At 41.3% G+C, this 17908-nt stretch overlaps 1 protein-coding gene across 1 annotated transcript in view; it reads right to left on the reverse strand.

Annotated features, from left to right (window-relative positions):
- The window catches only part of CTNNBL1 (catenin beta like 1), a 177802-nt gene that overhangs the window by 111614 nt on the left and 48280 nt on the right, over positions 1–17908 (reverse strand). Inside the window, exons 4-5 of the mRNA XM_032294987.1 lie at positions 15122–15261; positions 4407–4504 (exon numbers count right to left, since the gene is read on the reverse strand). Of these exons, the coding sequence (XP_032150878.1) occupies positions 4407–4504; positions 15122–15261 (238 nt within the window). The remainder of the gene's footprint in view (positions 1–4406; positions 4505–15121; positions 15262–17908) is intronic.

Consider the following 17908-nt stretch of genomic DNA (forward strand, 5'->3'; position numbering starts at 1 on the left):
TCCCCTGCTTACAACCTCCAATTAGTTCCCTTCACCCTGGCAATGCCACCCAACCTCTTCACCAAGGCCTACAGAGCCCAAAGTGGTCTGGCCCTGACTCTGCTTTCTCCCCTCACCCCAGCTGCACATTAACAAGACTGGCCCCTTCCCTGTTCCGTGAATACGTCAAGCTCAGTCTGACTTTAGGTCTTTCGTCCCTTTCCCATCCTGCTGCTGATCATTCTGAATGGCTGGTTTCTTGTCATCCGGAGCTCAGGCCTCACCTGACGATTTAATTCAACCTGACTTCCCAGCCACTCTATAGCACATCACTCTCTCTTAATTCTGTTTAACAGAGAACCACTCTCTGATAGTTTCCTTGTGTATTTATCTACTGTTTCTCCCTACATTCATACCATATGAGCTCCACAAAGGCAGAGGCTTTGTCAGGCTTGCTCACAGCTATATACCTGATTCCTACAATCAGGAACACATACAGCGCTCAATCAACATTTAGTGAACGAATGTACACATGAATTTTGCTTTGGAACAAATACAGATGAAGGTGAGAACATGAATGGAAATGGGAAGAAATAGGATCCAGAAATTTTTGTATTGAGTACCCTTACGGCAACATAAGCCTTGCCAACCTCAGCCTCACCTGGGCAGCACAAATACAGTGCTAACCAAGTCCAAGCCAAACCAAGCTGGGGCTTCAAAGTTTAATGTTTTAGTAGGGTTAACTGAGTGCAGGAATGGGTATGGAGGGCAGCTCCCTGGCAGTCCACATCAGAGCCACTTTTGTGGAACTCTATAAAGAGTTTCTATAAAGCAAATGCTGGCTCCTAGACACTGGCCAGCTCCACCACCCAGCCACACTTCCATCTCTGCCGTCTGGGACACCTCCACATTCTCTCCTATGAAAGCCTCCCTTCAGAGGCCATCGCCACCACCTGCAGCTGTGTAGTCCTTCCTAACAATTCCCATCGGAAGTGAGCGCTCCCTCCCCTTGGCGTCATAGCTATTCTCAATGTTCTGCCTTGTATTACCATTACTTACTTCTTCCTTTTTATTTTATTTTTTAAACTAAAGCTCTATCCTCTCATGTCTTATTTAGGCCCACACCATTCAAATGTGGTTTTATTGAGTGTTTATTCAAAATGTTTTTGAAATATTGTTTGAACTGAAAAAAATATTTGTTGAACTCAGTATTCACAGACATCTCACTGTGTGGTAGGTGATACATACAATTTTAACTTGACATTTGCTAAGTTCTTAATATCTGCCAGGTTCAGTACCTTTATAATGGTAATGGGTATTTTTTTTATTGGCTGTTTACTCTGTGCCAGACTGTTCTAAAGGCTTACTGAATATCGCACTTGTTCCTCACTTTGGAACTATGATAGGCACTACTGCCATCTCCATTTTACAGAAGAGCAGTATGGAGAGGTTAGTAACTTTCCCAAGGACAGAACTGGTAAGTGACAAAGCCACCGCTCTGACCACTCCCCTGATGGGGATCACACCTCAGGAAGGAGAAACTTATAAACAGGCATCTATAATCCAATGTGACAAGTACCAGGATGTGCAAAGTGCCAGGACAACACATCCTACTGAGGTGATGAGTCTGGAAAAAACTCAAACGGGAAGAGATCAAGTTTACGTCAGGCCTCGCAGGATGAGGGGGAGTATTCCAGGTAGCCCCAGAGAAGCAAGGTGAGGCAAGCGGAAGGCAGAGCACGAGCAAAGGCATGGGACTACCTACCACACGGCAAGTTCTGGGACTGGCAAGTAGAAAAATGACTGTAATTTAATCATCATTCTCAAGAAGTCCAAAGTCATCTGTAGAGAGGTAAGCGAGAGAATTGCCATCGAAGTAATACACACTCTCATTTACCACTCTTCAGAAAAGAGCCCATTTTCCAGGCTACCAAATCGACTTGTTAGAAAGCACAAATATTTGCCTTTTGACAGCGGCGGACATGAACCAAATTTTAAAACCCCAAAGATCCCTGAGAATGCCAGGACAGTGTTCTTTCCCCACGAATGTGTTAACCTATTGCTTAGGACTTCCAACTGAGAAAAAGACCAAAGCAATAACGGCAAACTGCACACCACAATAAATTCTGCCGCATGCCCTCTAGCCTCTGCTCATGCAATTCCAGGCCTCAGATATTGGCCCCAAATTAAAACTACAAAGACAACTCGACCCTTGTAATATGAGAGTACTTATCAAACTTCTTCCTGAATGCAGCATAAGAATAAAACAAAGTAAATGGAAGCCCACCGCCGGTTCTGCGCTCTGATATTTACCGATGACTTCTGACTAGTAGCAGACAGGCAAGAAATACAATGGAATCCAGGAATATTCAATGTTTGTGATTCCTACCAGCCCCACAAGGATAAACCTGTAAGAGTCAGAATCCTAAACTAATATAATAATAATAAAAATTAAAACTAAACTAAACGCACAGAAAGAACATCCTGTAGAGCAGCTACCTAATGGCTCCCCAGACTGAGGGTGAACTGCTCCTTCCCAAACACACAATGAAATCTGCCAAGATGCGGCTTTTATCGGTGGGCTTGGCAACACGGAAAAAACAAAGAGGGCTTTTGTGTGAACTGCTGTTTCTGGGTACATTTTACACGCAACAGCCAGGCTAACTGTTCCTCTCTTGTCTTCCTATTCACACAGGCAAAGGATGGTAATTAAAATCAGCCCAGGGACCAGGCAGGAAGGCTCATTCAGGGCGACGTAATTAACCTCTGGAAAGTAAGACTGCACAAACGACACTGTGGGGACGCAGAGTTGGAGCAGGTGCCACAGTCTTTCTTCAGATGCTCCTCAAAACAAAAGGACACCCCAACATCATCCTTTTCTTTCTGCACAGTGGTGCAAAGGAAAAATAAAGGCCCTGAATTCTACAAAAGTAGCAGTTTGCTCTCTAAAGGAGCTTGAAAGAAAAATGGCCATAGAAATTTTCATTATGCTCAGTCATAAATGGCCCTGCTGGACTCCAGCCTTACTCTCTGTAAGAGCCAGTTCTTCATAACCAGTGGGTTCACAACCCCTTCATTCACACCAAATGCCAGCAGCGCACACGGCACATGGGAAATTTCTAGTGTCAAGAACATTATGAGAAAAGGTGAGGAGAGGGTGGGTACTGTAGCAGTGGGGTTTCAGGATTATTTGGAGCCCCAGGCCCAGCCATTCTGATTCTGTGGGTCTTGGGTAGGACTAGAAAGGAGCCACACAAGCACCCCAGGTCTTCTAATATAAGTGGCTGTAGTGATCTCTGACAAACTGCTAACTGAATCAAAGCCAATACTAACATTCTTACCAGAGAGAAAAGACAAGCAAAGACAACAGAAGGAAGACAAGTCAACAGAGCCTTGAGGAGGGACACAGCTCTGCAGGTGGACAGAGCTCCCAGGTGGTATCAGGGAGAAGTGGACCAGGTCCACTTCTGCCACTGGCCACCTGGGGTGTCTTTTCAGCTTTGTGGCCCTCTCTGATAACCAGCGAACTAGGGAATCTGGGGTGGTGGAAACAGAACTGTGGTGGAGATCAGAACATGCAGGCTCTTTCATCAGCTGTCATAGACTGGCTGAGCGGCCCAGCGGGAGGCTTCACTTCTGCATCTGGGTTTCCTTGCATGTAAGGCAGTTCGACCAGCTGGCACCAGGCCACAGCTGCGCCTCAGACCAACTCCTCTGTGTTGGCTGCTGCGTGGATCAATAGCTGAGGAAGATTCTGAGGGCTTGCCTAGGCTCCTCAAAAGACTGCAGAAATCAAATGCCCTGTCTTCTACAGGCAGGGAATGCTATTCTGGCCTCAGTGAGCTGTAAGGTTTGTTCTCATTTTTAACCTTCTCCAATTCCTCTCTGATGATCTATATGTAAAATAAGTAATAATAATAATACCTATTCTCACTGGTACTTGGGATTAGAATGTCCAGAAGAGAAACACACCTGTGAAAGCTCTTTGTAAAAAGGTCAGTAGCAACAAAAGAGAGGAAAGAAAGGGGCAGAAAATCTAGAGTCTAGAAGACCACAGGTTCAAATCCCCACTGTGGGACCGTGGGCCATTTGTTTTGCCTCTCTAAGCCAAAGCTTCATGGGCGTAAGTGGGAATAACGGCAATAATACCCATGTGAGCGGATGTGGTGAGGATTTGACAGGGTGAGAAGAATGAGAAATGGCCTACTCACAGCAGAGGCTTAATAAGGGCAAGGCCTCTCTCCCCTCACCTGACACAATTCCAAAGCATAAAGCACTGCCCCAGTCACATCCCTACACATTCACTCTGGCCTCACCACCTTCCAGCCTCGCCGTGGAGTTCCACCTGGTGCCCACGCTCAGAGATGGTGGTGGTGGTGCCAACAACTTGTACAAACCTGCAAAACCCCAGAGGATGTGCAACTTACCAGAGCATCAATGAGCACTTCTGCTCCCTCTTCACTCTCATGGAGGGTGTCTATGTCTGTTAATTCCTGAAGCAAATCAACCACGGCTATGGACACATGTGAAAAATGTTAAGGGTGTAACAAACACAGCGAAGCACTACTGACATATTTATTAAAATCCTTGGTTCCCTTCCGTTTCCTCATCAATTGCTTTATTACCGTTTACCTTTAATAGACTCTGGTTTTATTAACATCTTTTCAGTAAGGTTCTACCCACAGTGGGTGTTCATTAAATGTTAACTGACTCATTCGGTCTCTTTCCTTATGCTGCCTTCCTGGATGCTTACTCTGTAGGTTCACTGAATTTTCACAGATTTCAAAATTTTAAATAGATCACTTGGGAAGTCACTTTTCCAGTGAGAATTAGGCCAACACCCTCAACTTCATCTCGTAATTTAAATTCTTGAAACTTAACTACCTTGTACAGTTCACCTTCGAAGGCAGTAATAATTTCTGAGAAGAGGCAGCCGACGTACACCAAGGAGTCTTCAAAGATCAGGACAGGACATAATTGCTTGAAAACAAAGGGAAAGATTTATATGGAATTGGGCTAGTCCCCACCAACCTCTGTCCCCTCAAATGTCACGCTGCTGTGAATATAAAAGGAAGAATTGAGAATTTAAAATTGTGCAAAATAGGGAAAAGGAAGGGAAGTACAGGGCCAGGTACAGTGGCTCATGTCCACAATCTCAGCCCTTTGGGAGGCCAAGGCAGGAGGACTGCTTGAGCTCAGGAGTTTGAAACCAGCCTGGGCAACACAGTGAGACCTTGTCTCTACTAGAAATTAAAGAGAGAGAGAGAGAAAGAAAAGAAAGGGAAGTATAAGGAAAGGGAAACGTGAAGGAGAGTTATATTTAGAAACTGGATGGCAGAACTAAACTTATAACTAAGCTTCCTTTCCCTCACCTGAAAACACACACACACTCTCTCTCACACACAAACACGTTTGTGCACGCGCGCGCGCACACACACACACACACACACACACGGAATGAGACAGAGAGAGACAGAGAGAAACAGCCACCTTGCTCCAGCAAACTACATTTACTGAATGCCCAAGATGACTAAAGCACTGAACACGATAAAGGCCAATCCATTCTCTTCATTCTGGGCCTCAGTTTCCTCATCCGTAAAATGAGAAAGTCAGATAATCTAAAACAATTTTAAAAACCATACACCACAGGCAATAACCAACATGTAAACAAAGGAAGAATACACACAGACAATATGAACTGCACACGCCCTGGAAGGGAACGATCAGATAGAACTGGGGAATTAGTAACAACTGGCTAGAAAAAGACTGCTCAGAAAACGGGCAACTACAAACACGAGGACAGGCTGGCAAGAAAGCAAAATCACCAGAATAAAAGCAAAGAGAATGGAACGCACAAAGGCATTTGAAGAGAAGAAAGGATTGGGGGAGAGGGCAAGAAAGTAGAAAGGGGAGAGAAAATTGTAACTAGCTGAAGAAAATACTATTTTGAAAGACTAAGCTAAAAGCTGTGTGTGGGATGCACTAAAACACTGTGGGCACGAGGGATGGGGGTGGCACACAGGAGCCACCATGTGGACAGCATGTGTGGGCAGCTGTGGGAACCAGGCCTGAAAGACCTATTCCAAAGTTACTATATACAACGGAAAGAAGATTCAACAAAGGTCAGAATCAGGGCAGTTTCACTAAAAATAAATAAATAAATAAAAGATGCAGAACATATTAACAAGAATGACAGGACTTGCTAGCTGATGACCGATGTTCTGGGTATTACATGAAGGTCTTTTGCTGAAAGAAAAATTACTTGAAGGTTTGCTTTACTCATCTCTGACCAGCTGACCATCATGAATAAGTAATGAAGCTTTCTGTGTCTTACTCCTTCACTCTTAAAGGTGATATTTACCCAAAACTTAATATGAGTAAAGAGCTTAAAGGTCTTTGGAAAAAAATCCTTCATGCTTAACATCTTCATCTGAAAAATAATCAGGAAGCTGTTGACAGAGTCAACATATATGCCTGATATATGGTAAACCAAAACACACAAATTATTGGAATCAAACAGAATAAATAACAGCAAAAATAACCAGGCTACCAAACTAACCGCTAGAAACCCTAGAGCTACCCTTGACCAGTAGGAATTAGTAGCTCTCTAAAACTAAAATAGTCATCATCATAATAGCCGTCATTTTTAAAAGTCACAGCACCACATCTGGTGCCATGCTACTGGAATTCTTTTGGTATAGGCATTATTTAACAGACAAGAAAGGCAAAGCTAGTAGTGGTTAACTTTTCTGGCCTGTGGTGGCTCATGCTTGTAATCCCAGCACTTTCGGAGGCCAAGGTGGGCAGATCACTTGAGGTCAGGATTTCAAGACCAGCCTGGCCAATATGGTGAAACCCTGTCTCTACTAAATATACCAAAATTAGCTGGGTATGGTGGCACACGCCTGTAATCCCTCAGGAGGCTGAGGCAGCAGAATTGTTTGAACCTGGGAGGCGGAGGCTGCAATGAGCTGAGATTGTGCCACTGCACTACCACCTAAGTAACAGAGTGAGACCCTGTCTCAAAAAAAAAAAAAAAAAGTGATCAAGGTCACTGCAAAATTAAGGGAGAATGTTAGGTCCATCTGATTTCAACAACAATGCTATTTCCAGCTATACTTCATATTAATGCACAGGGGGATATACACTCAGTTTAAATAAGGTTACATTCAGGTAAATTCTAGCTACTGACTCTGCTGTAACCACAGAGAAAAGAACTATCATTTAATTCCACCATAAATTAGTAAAAGACTCAGGGAAAAGAACAAAATGTTAACACCTCCCTGTTCTTCCACGAAACTCCCATATTTATTCTCTTGAAAAGTTCATAATGCATTCAAACACTTATTTAATATGCATGTCAACATTCACCTAACATCCATTCATCCACTGTGGAGTCAGAGGTCTACAGGACAAGTGGGCGGGGCATGGTAGCTTACACCTGTAATCCCAGCACTTTGGGAGGCCAAGGCAGGCAGATTGCTTGAGTCCAGGAGTTTAAAACCAGCCTGGGCAATAGAGGGAGACCCTGTCTCTATAAAAAATTAAACAAATAAATAAGCAAATAAATTATAATATGTCTATAGAACAAGGATCTAAATCAGGCATGCAGTAAGTAGTGTTATTATTATACCTCTTGAATAACACCATGCATGATTAAATACTTATTAACTTGTATGTGATGATTATTAATTAAACAATAGCCTCAAAAAGACAAATGGAGTATATCAGAAACACCAACAGATGAAGAGTCAAATCAGCCTGAGGACAAGGGTCATGTCATATTCATCTTTGCTTCACACCTTTAGTGACCTAAGTGGTCCCCAATTTATCACCAGCCATGTAATCTTGTGCAAGACCCTTTATTTCCTTACAGCTTAATTTCCTCATCTGTAAAACTGGGCTAATAGTCTCTGCCCAGCCTCTTCCACTGAGTAGCTATAAGGAATAAATGAGATCAGGTATGTCAAAGGCCAAGGAAGTTAAAATACTCAAGAAACATAAAAGCACTATAATACGGGTTGTTAGCCAAGTCTTCTCACAGAATGCACAAGGCCCTCACTATTGCCTTCATTTTTCCAAAAGCCTCTAAAATCTAAAGTTTAAGCTAACAACCGCATGGTCCTCCCTTTCTGGGTCACAATGGGTTAGACAATCTAATTTTATATTTCAGCTTTGCCACAGAGATTCAGACTGATCAAGTCCTTTTTCAGCCTCTAAGGTCTTGTGGGCCAGATATCACATTTTTCTTTGATTAGTCTTATACCATGCTCACCAAGGTGTTGCGTGAAACCTAGAAACTTAAAAAAATAAACATTTTAGATAAAAGTGATTTTATAAAAGAGCACAAATGGCTTTTCCAGGAAAATTTGTTTCTTATCAGGTTTCAGTGGCTATCTCCTTGCCTACTTTCCTGCCTCAGCTGAGAATTCAAACAAGAAATCTGCTACTGACCAGGCCTGGTAAACATCTCATCAATCCTACCACTAACTGATTTTATATAAATTCCCAACTTTCACAAAATAGCATTTCAGCAAGGCAGTAGTAAGTCTGTAATTGTCACCATCAACTCCTGGGTAATATAATATGAACCGGGGTCATCTGAAGACCAGAAAGAGGAATGAGAATCAAAACTAAAGACAGACAAACTCTCCATCTTGATGAGAAAATTCAGCATGGTTGGCCATCCCTCCAGCATTTCTTCACAAGCAGACTCTGGGCATGGGTGATAGGTTTTTCCACTGTAGTTACAATTTCATTTCACAAGGTAAAAGGCTCTTCTGTCCAAGTATAATAGGAAAAGAGAGAGCCTGTCTCCCTGTGAATTACTAAAACACAGTTTTTGATAGCCTATTTTGTCATGTCGAGTAGAAAGGCCACCCATGCACTCCCGCTGCACCTGTCCACTACGGGGGCAATAAGTTAGTGTAATAATAGGTAAAGCAGAAAAGACCAGCTGGGCACGAAATGGTCCATAACACAATGGCTCTTGGAAAAAAAGAGTGGAGTTTACTTCTATTTTCTGGCTCTGGATATTTGTTTTGGGCCAATATCCCGCTCAGAGTCTTGGTACAGAAACTAAGCATTAATCTTACTAATCTCCAATGAGATGAGTCCACAAGGAACAAAGTTATTAAAAAAAACAACCACAAAGAGAAATAACATGTATTAAGCAGATGTCTTTTTTAAAGTCATTTCAAAAAGGCCTTCTTAAGACAAATAAACCAGTATAGATTCAGAGAATATAACTGATTAATGCAATAAATGTGAGTTAAAAAAAAAAAAAAACCTCTTTTCTTTAATTTCTAGACTAGGACAGTAATTAGATATAGCTCAATTCATGCAGATGAATTTCGAAACAGACAAAATGGTCTTTTACTCCTTTTAAAGCAGCTGCCACAAAGCTACCTAGAATGAACCTGGTCTCTTATCCAAACCCTAGATCAAACTAATATGAAAGAAACCGTACTCATTCAACATTTATTAAGTCCTTATTAAATGCCAGCGGGGAGTAACATGCCACAGGGAAAATGTCCAAAGCGGGCTACAACCACCCTAACCTTCCAGGGACATAGATTTCACCTAAAACCCATAAACAAGACCAAAAGTTACATCAATCTGGTACCAGGTTTTTGTTTGTTTGTTTCAAGTTACATGAAAAGGTCCTTCTTCTACATTGCCATTTTGGCATTTCTAACCTAATGTGTTTATCTTCAGAGCATATTTAACTGGCTCCAAAAAGTAAGTGGCTAATAAATACATAATATCAAGGAAGATAAATGACAGATGAGAAAAAAAAGGAAACGTAAATTTACTTCTAAATGTAATTTTCATTCTGGAAACATCAAGCCAAAAAAGCTTCTAGCAAAAGAACAGCTCAAGATATGTAAGTCTTGTTAGACAGTGCTTGCAGAAAAGCAATGGAGCAAATACCAACTCCCTCCCAGTACAATTAGAAGAAAAAGCCCCTTAGGAGGTTCAAACCCTTCCAAGCCCTATTTTTCTCATTGGCACTGGGTCTGTAACATAAGATACCCTTGACTATTGTACACACCCTCTGGGATAACATGGCGAGTCTCGGTCTGTTCCACTTTAGCATTCTCAGACCCAAACTGCACAAGTTCAGTTGATCCCTGTTGGTCTAAAAAGCCTGTCTGCTCCTTATTTTCCAATTTCCCATGGAAGTTCTTCACGAAACTCACTTAACCACTCTGTAAGCTCTCCTGGCTTTCTAGAATCAGAAGAAAACTAAATGGTCATTTGGAAAAGAACGGTGCCAATGACCACTCCCTAAAATTATTCCACACCAAAAAGAACTGCCCCGTCAGCACAATGATCTACTCTGCAACTTAAATTTTTTTCCTGCTTAAATATTAACATGGAACCCAATGTACTGGTGCCTTAAGTTAACATGCTGACTCACAAAGGGGTGGAGGGAAAGCAGACTTTGAATAAACGGGGTATAGATACTGTATTTATTATTATTATTATTATTAAAGAATATGGCATTTAGCTGGGAAGCAGTAGTCATGATTTTTTTTTAATTAAGCCATGGACCTGACATCTTGATAAATTTGTAGTGACTACATGAGCAGCCAGCAAGACCACATCAGCTTCCATCCGGAGTATGAGGAATGGCAATTTCCATTGCAAAGGGAGAGACTACAAAAATCAACCTGCAATGCACGCTAATCTCCACGTCTATCGAAAGTTTGGCCATCTCCACTTCCCACACCCCCAAGCCAGAGATGACCCACACCTTCTCAGAGTTCCAATCGGTGGTATTTCCTAAGCATGCTGCTCCGAAGGCGCTTTCCACATACACCGTCGGGGGAGTAATTTGAGTGTTTTTGCTTTAAACTGGAGTTATTATTTCTTATTAGCATCCAATACGTTTATCACAGAAAGGAGAAACCCAGTAAATAACAGTGATCTACCAAAAAAAGCTTTAGAAGGCACTCCACTGACCACCCAAATTAAGAACATGGCAAATGACATATAAAAACAGAATACTGATGAATTTGGTGCCATGTGATTGATGTTGTCGTAGGTCTGTTTTTTGTTTTTTTTTTTCCTTTTTTCGTAGCAGAAGGGGCGATCAGCCACCATCTGGGGTTTATCTTCCTCTTCTTTTATTCCTCCTTGTTCCTTTAGGCCAATTGAGTAAATCTGGCTTAAGGCAGTCCACAAAAATGGATTTTTTAGCAATACCTTAAGAAAATATATTTAAATGTTCCTTTGGTTTTATTTTTCTGTAGAAACACTCTAAAAGGTTCACAAGAAAGGAGCTCTAAACATGTTTAAATGATTTAAAGGAAAAAGTGTTTAAAAAGCATTATTCTGAAAAGGCAGCAGCTGCTGGATTCCACTTTCTGCTCCCTCCGACTGCATTTAGAGTAACTCTCCAAAACCATGTGAGGTGTGTGCTCCCACCCCCAGGATATGTTCTCCGCAGATCAGAATCCATTCTGCAGCCAACCGATGGCTGGGCTCCAGCCTCTCGAGGGGGCAGATGAGGCACAGAAGCGCTGACAAGCCCTCACCAGCAGCAGTGATGCAGAGCGCCAGAATAAACTCTGAAGCAGCTTCTCACGGTTGAAAGGATGAGGCACAAGCTGTTTTCTCACATCCTCTGCCTCTTAAGGTTACAACAAACCAGCCTCTGATCCAATTAAAATCCCTACAGTTTATGTTTTCTCAGAGGGAGGACAAAGCAAAGATGACCCGTACTTGCTGGGAACATAACCAGCCATGTATGGTCTTGGTTGATAAATGAAGAGTTAAAAAAGATTAAAAATTTAAGTCATGACTGCCATGAAATTGTTTATTCATGGTAAGGTGTTTTGGGCAGTTACAGCTGTACAACAGTAAATTGTTAACAACCGTTTCCTCAAGAAAAATTTCCATTATAGATCACAGATAAGACAAGGAGCAGAGCGCAATGTTGCAGGGAGAGAAACGTTCCAACCATAGAGGACACGGTAGATGCGAGTCAAGAGGACCTACCCTTTCCCGAAATCGCTTTCAAGAAGAGTCACACTTTCCGGAGGATGACATTTACCCTAATTACTGCCTCTGATGCAAATTAAGGTAATTAAAAAAATTTCGAATGCACTTTAAATTTGATGTAAGACATAATTAAAAATCAGATTTTAAAAAATATCATTAGGGCAGTAGGGTGAAGGTTGGCATACAAGAGGAAAAAAAAACAGTTTAGCTCTCAGAAAGCAGGAGGGAAATGGCAATCTGTCAAAGTTATTAGAGGGGGATGTGTTTTTTCCCTTTTTAAAGATCAGAACTTAACAACTTGGAACATCTGTGCCCTTGCCTTTCCCAAATATGCTGATGTCGAGCAGCACTTCTCGTGTCAGCCTTCTCCCCAGCAGGAGCCAGGCTGGTGAATCAGCAGAATGTCAGTATCTTCCAAAAGCTGCTACTATTATTTAGAGTTAGCAGCAATAGAAAAAAGAATGAGTGGTGTTTCCAGAAAGGAAATAAGTAATTTCTGTACTAATACACAGGGTAACAGGTGACCATGCAACTCTGTCAGCAATGTCATAAATCCCACAGGAAGACTCGAGGTGCACTGGAAGAACACTGGACTGCAAATCACAGACTTGGGAGTGCCAAGTCATCTCTAAGGTCTGATCAGATTCTGAAATCTACCCTTCTGTAGGTGAATTGAAATGTGAAGTAACAACTAGAACTCTTAGTCACTAAATCTGTGAAGACCATTGGTGCCCTGAATAGAGATAGGCATATGGCAGTTACCTGCCAAAGGCAAATGTTTATATCCTCCCACAGATACATATGTTGAAGCCTAATCCCCAATGTGATGGTACCTGGAGGTGGGACCCTTGGGCTTAATGCCCTTCTAAAAGAGACCCAGTGAGCTCCCTTGCTCCTTCCACCATGTGAGGACACAGTGAAGAAACAGCCATTGACAAACCTGGAAGCAGACATTCACCAGACTCCAAAACTGCTGGTGTCTTGATCTTGAACTTCCTAGCCTCTAGAATTGTGAGAAATAAATTTTTGTTGTTTATGAGCCACCCAGTTTATGGTATTTGGTTACAGCAGCCCAAACAGACGAAGACAATGCCCAACATATGCTTACTGACTGATGCTGCTTGAGCAACCAGCACAACTTATAGTTCCTAAGGGCCTAGCACAGTGCCTGGTACATCATGAGCACTCACAGCAGGTCTACTGAATGAATTTCATAAGACCATATACTGAGCTCACCCAGCAACAAGCTAACTAACTAGGGTTCTTGTACAACCCAGGACCCCACAGCGAACGCTGGTGAACAAAGTCATAAATCTGGGAGCTAACAGATCAATTCCTGATGCTATCTAACATTACATGAAGCATCAGAAATGTCTTAAGACTGCCCTTCAAGAAGCCTGCATTAAAATTATCCACTGATTTATTTCTATGAGAATTATCAGCCAGGCAAGAACTTAGTCAGACATGCTCTCAGGAGAGAGATTACCAGAAAGATGAAAATAACATGAAGCAGTGGCAGATTCCTTGTGAATATCACTCAAGCAGACTAACTACATTTGTCTCTTACCTTTGGAAATCTGGATTCAAACAGAACAACTACTAGGAGAGAATTTGGTTTAATGAACACAACCCTGTTCACAGGCACATCAAAAGCCTTTGCAATAAAGCTACTGCACATCTGATAACCAAGACAAAGTATAAAATGATTTTGGAAGTCACGATTCAGATTCAGTTACAAGTAACATTTGCTAAGTGCCTACTACGTACGTATCAGGAGCTGTGCTTAGCACTTATCCACTCCTTTGATCCTCTCAATAACACAGAAAGCTACTCCAGAGGCTGAGGCAAAATCACTTGAGGCCAGAAGTTTGAGACTAGACTGGGGAACATTGCAAGACCCATCTCCAAAAAAAAAAAAAAAATTAATTAAAAAAAAATTAGGCATGGTGGCATGTGCCTGTTGTCCCTCAGAACGCTGAGGAGTAGGATCACTTAAGCTTAGGAGTTTGAGGCTGTAGTGAGCTATGATTATGCCACTGCACTTCTGTCATGGTGACAAAGCGAGACCCTATCTCTAAAAACAAATAAAAATAAAAATAACACTGAAAGACAAAAGCTATTAACTCTACCTACCTGCTAATAAGAATACTAAGCTATGGAGGAGCGCTGCCTTTCACACAAAAATAAGGCTGGAAGTCAAACCTAGATTGTCTGTTTTAGATCTAACATGCACTCAACAAATATTGAATGCTATTTATTTATTTTTGTATATATGCTCTTTATTTACTTTGTATAAATGCTATTTATTTATTATATAAACACTATTTATTCATTTAATATTAAATGCTATTTATTTTTTGAGACGGAGTCTCACTCACTCTGTTGCCCGGGGAAGTGTACAGTGGTGTGATCTCAGCTCACCGCAACCTCTGCCTTCCGGATTCACGAGCTTTTCCTGCCTCAGCTTCCCAAGTGGCTGGAACTATAGGTATGTACCACCACATCTGGATAATTTTTATATTTTTAGTAGAAAGACGGGGTTTTGCCATGTTGACCAGGGTAGTCTCAAACTCCTGACCTACTATCCACTCACCTTGGCCTCCCAAAGTGTTGGGATTACAGATGCAAGCCATCGTACCCAGCCTGGTTTTTAGGAACTAGAAATACAGGATTGAACAAAATAGAATAGCTCCTGACCTCCTGGACATCCAAATGTGCTTTATGGTTCACTACCTCCTCTAGTCTCAACTACACTGGGCCATCAGTCAGCAGAAAGATATCTAGACTAACAGATTCAAATCTGTCTGGCCTTGCCCCCATAAGGGACTTTCCAACTCAGATCCTGAAAAGTAAAGCTGTTAACGTATGAAGAGATACATCATGATTAATTCTAGTACTAATAAGAGGAAACAGGACAATTAATGATTGCCCAAGATTTACAAGATTTGTTAACAGAGAAAAACCAGATTTTTAAATGAGTAAAATGCATTGTGTGTTTCAAGAGAGATGATAATTAGAACGGAAGTAGAACATCAGGTTTTACAGCACACATCCACAAAGAGAGACAGGAGACAGTAAACAGTACTTCCCCACCATGTCAGCTTTCCTACTGAGCACAGATCTCAAAGGATATCTGTATTATCATGTCCAAGCAACCCGAGAAGTGATTGTACAGCATTCAGCTCCACCAGAAGGTGGTACAGGTCTGGCATGGTGGCCACCACGTGCATCTCCTGAATGATGTCATTTAGGTCCAGCTCAGATTCCATGAACCTAGGAGGGAAAACAAGACATCATTAGAAGGAAAGGGGCACTTTCAGCAACGAGGAGCCAACAGCAACAATCTAGAGAACAAGACAATCTGTCAAAGTGTCTACAACAGACCAACCAAGAAGTACACTCATCCAAACATCATACTGTCACACAATTTCCTTGGGAAATCGATTTCCTCATTACAAAAATCAATCTTGGATTCAGATCTCATTACAGGGTTCCCTTACTCTTGCAGTCACAAGCTGCCTCTCAGAGGCTCCCAAAGCATTTTGCAGCACTAAACGATCTGCCCACCAGTCCTACAGATTAGCTACCAAGACCTCTTGGTGTGGCAATTCGCTCTGTTGCCCCGAACATAGTTATCCTACTACCCATCCAAAAAAGAGTTTCTCTTACTTCCCACGTAAGATCAAGGGCCAGTTATCCCCCTTACCCAAAGGAAGAGAAGATTTTCTATATCCAAAAATACCTTCCTTCTCCCTCCTCTTTGGAAGTGATTTAGAGGCAGATACCAAAGAAAAGCAGACCTAGTCTCTGGCAACGTACAATCACCATACTCTATACAGCATGATACTTTACTCACATTTCCACACCCGAACCTTTCAACAAACCTATGCCCAGGCACTAAGAACAGAACTACTTTGCATTCACTCTGCATGCCCTCCCCCGATGTTTGACATATAAGAAATGCTGATTAAACCTTGGATGAACAAGACCAGGAAGGTTTGTTCTGAGATGGAAATGAGCTAGTCTGGTGTAAGGCAGCTGAACAATACCTGACTGACTAACTGAGAGGAAACAGTGGTTAAATTGACTCTGGAGCTAGACTATCTGGGTTTGAACCTGGCTTAGCCACCTACTTAGCCTCTCTCTGCCTCAGTTTCTTCTGTGAATAGGAACAATAATGTTACCTGTCTCACAGGGCAGTTGAATAAAGACACATAAGCACTGAGAACAACGTCTAGCATATAAAAAGCACTATGTAAGTATCTGTCCTACTATTACTATAATATGTCTATCTTCTCTTCTAGAAAGTAAGCTTCTTAAAGACAGGAACTATATCTTTGTCTCTTATATCCACAGATGCCTACTTAATTAAATTGAGGGCACAAAGAAAAGGAACACAAGCAGGGACTCTTGAAGTCACACAAGACTCATCAACTTCAGATGCTGTGGGGCTGGGTAGATACGGCCTCTCTGGAAATCTGGAGTCGATAAGAAACAAAATCTAGAGACTTAACACTCTTTAAAACATGCCCACATTTTAAGACAACATCTCTTAGTTTTTCCCCATTACTGTTAATTCTAATGCTTATATACTTTTTCCCAATCACAATATACTTTTTGTAGAAAACCAGGGGAAGAAAAACAAGCCCTCAAAAACGTAAACAAATAATCCATAAGCCTACTAATCAAAAAATAACCATTGATTATACTCTGTATATGTTTAAGCCTTTTTCTCAACTCACAGACTTTTAAATTCTATTTTAGTGTATGATACAAGGCAAAGATCTAACTTTATTTTCTGTGAATGTCTGACCAACTGCTCCAATACCATGTATGTCTGCCGGTATGTTTAAGTCATTTTTCTGAACTCACAGACTTCTCCCCCCCAAAAAGTAAGCCTAGAGTATATAGCTCTATATTCAACTTTTGCTGCTGTTGTTAATGTAAGTTAAATAATTCCCCTTATCATTATTCTTCTACAATAGGAGAAGCCAATACCTGACAAACTGCTATAGGTCTTTCTCCTTCTCCTTCTCCCATAGCAAAATCCCTCACTTACCACAGCACTCTACTCTGCTAAGCCCACATGGCTGGCCTCAGAATCCTCCTCCACAGTGTTCCAAGAAGACTATGAATCAGTCATAGGCCGGGTATGGCAGATTAAGCTTATTTACAATCCCTGTTCTAAATAATAGATTAATGGCCACATAGTATTCCCTTAAGTAGACATACTGTGATTTAATTAACCAATCCCCCTTTGTCAGGCATTCAGATTATTTCCAATTTCTTTGCCTTTAACAATGACACCAAGATGTATGCATTCCTGATTACTGTGTTAGAATAAATTCCCAGGAAGGAAAGGGCCAAGTCAGAGTATGCACGACTTAAAACAGATTTTGATACATTTTGCCAGAAAAGTACCAATAGTGCATGAAGTACCTGTTTCCCCTTACCCTCTTCACACACAGTATTTCTTCAAATTTGAGATAGAAAAGACAACTCATTTTGTATCTTGCATTTCTGATAGGAAGATGGTTAACATTCTTCTAACGTTTACTATTTGTATTTCTTCTTTGCCCACTCCTATTAAGATGCTCATTTTGTTTATAGATTTATAAACACTGTATATTAAGGAAATTAATCTCTATCCTATCTGCAAAAAAAAAATAAATCAGAGAAAAGTGTTTGCCCTTTAATTTGTACACTGTGCTTTTTGACATAAAGGTTTTGAAAAGTTCAAGTAACAAAACCTTTGCCGTTAAGAACTCTATTCTACATGTACCCTGCGCAAAATGTTTTCGACGCTAAAAGAAGACATATTTTAGGGTGCACTCTTATGTTTATATATATTTAAATGTTTAATCCATCTGAAATTTATTTTAGTGTATTGTTACAGATCTAACTTTATTTTCTGCAAATG

Source organism: Sapajus apella, unplaced genomic scaffold (assembly GCF_009761245.1).
Source record: "Sapajus apella isolate SASKATOON/1434 unplaced genomic scaffold, GSC_monkey_1.0 scaffold33, whole genome shotgun sequence".
Lineage (NCBI taxonomy): Eukaryota > Metazoa > Chordata > Mammalia > Primates > Cebidae > Sapajus > Sapajus apella.